The 3,418-nt window shown below is 40.4% G+C and overlaps 1 protein-coding gene across 1 annotated transcript in view; it reads left to right on the top strand.

The window, feature by feature from the left end:
• Positions 1-3,418, top strand: part of LOC104508814 (mucin-5B-like) — a 43,146-nt gene that overhangs the window by 3,744 nt on the left and 35,984 nt on the right. The window contains 4 exon segments of the mRNA XM_010150552.1: positions 996-1,083; positions 1,859-1,992; positions 2,432-2,657; positions 3,403-3,418. The exon segment at positions 3,403-3,418 is cut by the window's right edge and continues 131 nt beyond it. Coding sequence (XP_010148854.1) covers positions 996-1,083; positions 1,859-1,992; positions 2,432-2,657; positions 3,403-3,418 — 464 coding nt within the window.

Here is a 3,418-nt window from a genome sequence, read left to right as displayed (position 1 = left end):
TCCCACACCTTGGCCTCTCTCATTCCAAAGCCTTGCTATGCAGGAGTTCCCCTCTATACATCCACCCCAAAATGTCCTCTTCTGCAAGAGTGTATTTACCCTTTCGGGTGTGAACACTAATTGTCCACAATCAGGACTGAGATTAAATAAATGGAAGTTGCATGTCATGTTTTACAATTCAGAGAGACAGAGAGAGGGTAGAAGGTGAACAGAGTGAAAAAAAAAATCAGGAAGCAATCAAGTGGTATTCAAATTCTGATTTAATGTAATATTTGTTTCCCTCGTTCCCCCGTACTAATTAATACCCACAGTATTATTGACGTCAGCTGCAGAGTGCACATAATTTTAGGGTGACACACTTGTAGGAAAAGCACTGCCTATTTTTGGGGGACCTGAGTGATGCCAGTACTACCTTCCAAGCATGTAGGAGTGATTAGGTGCAGTAGTTTTATCTAGAAAGTCAATAATGTGCTAACCTGGCCCTTTATTGCCCCCAAGTATGGGCAGAACATGTGATGCTGGACAGACTCATCTCTAGAAATTATATGAATTTTTCCACTTAGTCTATAAACTAGGAAAAGCCTTAGATACTGTTAGAAGCTGAGCAGAAGCTGCTCCTTTGCAGCATCCAGCATCAGATCACAAATTATCTGACAGTGGAGCTGTGGGACCTTACAAGAGGTACCACATGTCGATATCCCAGTGTCTCTGTACTGGGAGATACTGGTCCAAGGATTAGTCCAGTATTCAGCGTGCTTCAGTTAGCTCTTTAGTAGGTAGGAATGACAATTGCTAGAAGATTATCTTCCCGTATAAATTCAACCTGTCTTCAGGTAAGTTTTATGGCAGGTTTGTAACAGAAAAGGAGACTGCTGCAAACTGGTAATGAACATTTCTGCCACTGTGGTTTTTTTTCCTATTGCAAACCATTTTGTGCTGCTGATGTGGGCAAAAGCTTTTAAACTCTGGGTTTCCTCTTTCCTTTTGTTTTGTAGCTGGACCTGGAAGAAACATATAAAGAGAAAATATGTGGTCTGTGTGGGAACTATGATGGCAGTGAGAAGAATGATTTGATTTTGGATGGTAGGCCATGAATACAGTGTATTCCACATAGAACAGAACTGTTAATACATGACATGAAACTTGATATCTGTTTCCTCTAAGCAGGATTCCAGATTTCCTGATAGACTCTCTGAAATAGATGAACATTTCCATATACAGGAGACGTATTTTAAGAGATTCTGGGATGGTTTGGGTTCCTCTGCTGTTTGCAGTCTTGCAAGTCTCTTTGACCCAAAATAATTACCTGGCTAACGTGCAGCAACACTACCAGGTTTCCCACTGAGTTTAGCAAACTTTAAGGAACTTGTAGTCTCAAATGGGACATGAGTGAATTTCCTGTTCTTCCATTCTCATAATTTTACATCTGGGTATCAAGTGTGATTATTTTTGCCTCTGTAATGAAATTAAAGCATCATCACTGAGCCAGAGAGATTTAACCACGCATCTTTGCAGAAACCGTGGTGCCATCCACTGGCACCTTCGGATATTGCACTGAACTGGGAAGAGTTCAGCACAGGAAAGAGCTGAGGTACACTCCTGCAGCAAGAGTCTCATGTAATTTTAAATGCCCAGGCTGACAACAGGCCTTGAGGCAAGTGTGCCAGATTCCTGCTTGTAGCTCAACACAAGTTGTATCAAGTTGTCATTCTCTATAATATGGATGCTGTAGTTTAATTTGGGAATTTGGTGAAGAGCATACTGCCTTATATCCCAAAGATTAAGTGCATCCTTACAGCCTGTTAAGTGATCTAAAGAATTGCAGGCAGTCACTCACATGTGTCTGGGGACTTTGCAGGGTATAAAATGCATCCAAGGCAATTTGGGAACTTCCACAAAGTAGAGGATCCATCAGAAAAGTGCGCTGATGTGAGTCCAGATGACCACACTGGAAGACATCCTAGGAGGGAAGATGATAGATGCAGTAAATATGTAAGTATGTGTGGCCAGCTACAGCCCTGGCAAGACTGTGTTGAAACAAGTGTTAATTTAGACTAATACTGTATGGACTAACATTTGTTACAGAGTAACACTGTAACGCATGGAACTGAATTTTTGAGGAGTCTACCCATGAACCTGAGCAAAATGTTGATTTTAAAGCTGAAATAATATCTTATTATAGCATTAAATAAATAGATATTGGGAAAATGCACAACTGAATAAAAACTTCCAGTCCAAGAAAAGGTACTTCATGACAGAAAGTTCGATTGGATAATCTCCTGAGGTCCTTTCCAGCCTGAATTATCCTGTGACCCTGGAATTGTGGCATCAAAAATTGGGGCTGCACATCCATAAACCTGAAAGTTGGCAAAATGTCAAGTATTGCTTTTCTTCTCCTTTTTTTTCCCCCCCCCTTTTTTTTTTTTCCCAGAAAAAAAAATGCAAGAAACTTATGTCCCATTTTGGAAACTGTCCCAAAGTAGTTGCATTTGATGACTACGTGGAGACCTGCGCTGAGGATATGTGCCACTGTGCAGTTAATTCTTCTCACTCTGATTTGGTTTCCAGCTGCATATGCAGCACTTTAAACCAGTACTCACGAGACTGTGTCCTCAGAAAGGGAGACCCTGGGGAGTGGAGAACCAAAGAACTTTGCTGTAAGTAACTACATCTCTGGAGATTTCTTTCAGATTATACATATACACAGGTATTCTGATCCCAGCAGCACAAATCTGGGAGCTCTGTTAACCACTGTGAATCAATCTGTAAAAGTGCTATGACAGAAACATTAATGTAAAAGCTTTTACAAATTTACTTTGATTTTTCTCCTTGAATTAGAACTGCATCTTAATATTGTCCTCCCTCAATACGGCTAGGTTTTCTCCAGTTCTCTTTTGAATTCTACCATGCACAGTTAACTCATAAATAGCCTTGGTTTAAATGTTGACATCTAGTCAGAACAATTCACTGAGCAGTCTAATGTGTTTGTCCTTAGTTTATCCTGTGCTTCCATACTCAGTAGTTGCAGCTACTGAGCAGCAAATCACTGTAAATCCAGGGGGAAGGCCACAGGTACCTCTCCCAAACTGCTGATGTGGATTGGGATAGAAAATTAATGCCAGAATGACTGGTGCTTCAGGCAAAAATAAACTACTATGACTCGTAAATGATTCTAGTGTCATTTGCTTGTGTCATGACTTGAGCCAACCCTGAGCTAGTAAAATAATGTGAAATAAGTCATACTTTCCAGAAGTACTGTTTTCTCCAAAGCTGAAGTAAAATTGGCCACAAAAAGTTCCTTTAGAGGTCAAATAAACATGACACATCTGGATAGAAAGTTTTGCAAACAGGATATGGGGGAAAAGAGGAAGAAAGTGTTGGGTAATGATACAATGCTTTGAGAGCTCTTATACCCCAT

Source organism: Eurypyga helias, unplaced genomic scaffold, assembly GCF_000690775.1.
Source record: "Eurypyga helias isolate BGI_N326 unplaced genomic scaffold, ASM69077v1 scaffold10994, whole genome shotgun sequence".
Lineage (NCBI taxonomy): Eukaryota > Metazoa > Chordata > Aves > Eurypygiformes > Eurypygidae > Eurypyga > Eurypyga helias.
The sequence above is the reverse complement of the archived record's forward strand: the minus strand, read 5'-3'. Positions and strand labels throughout refer to the sequence as shown.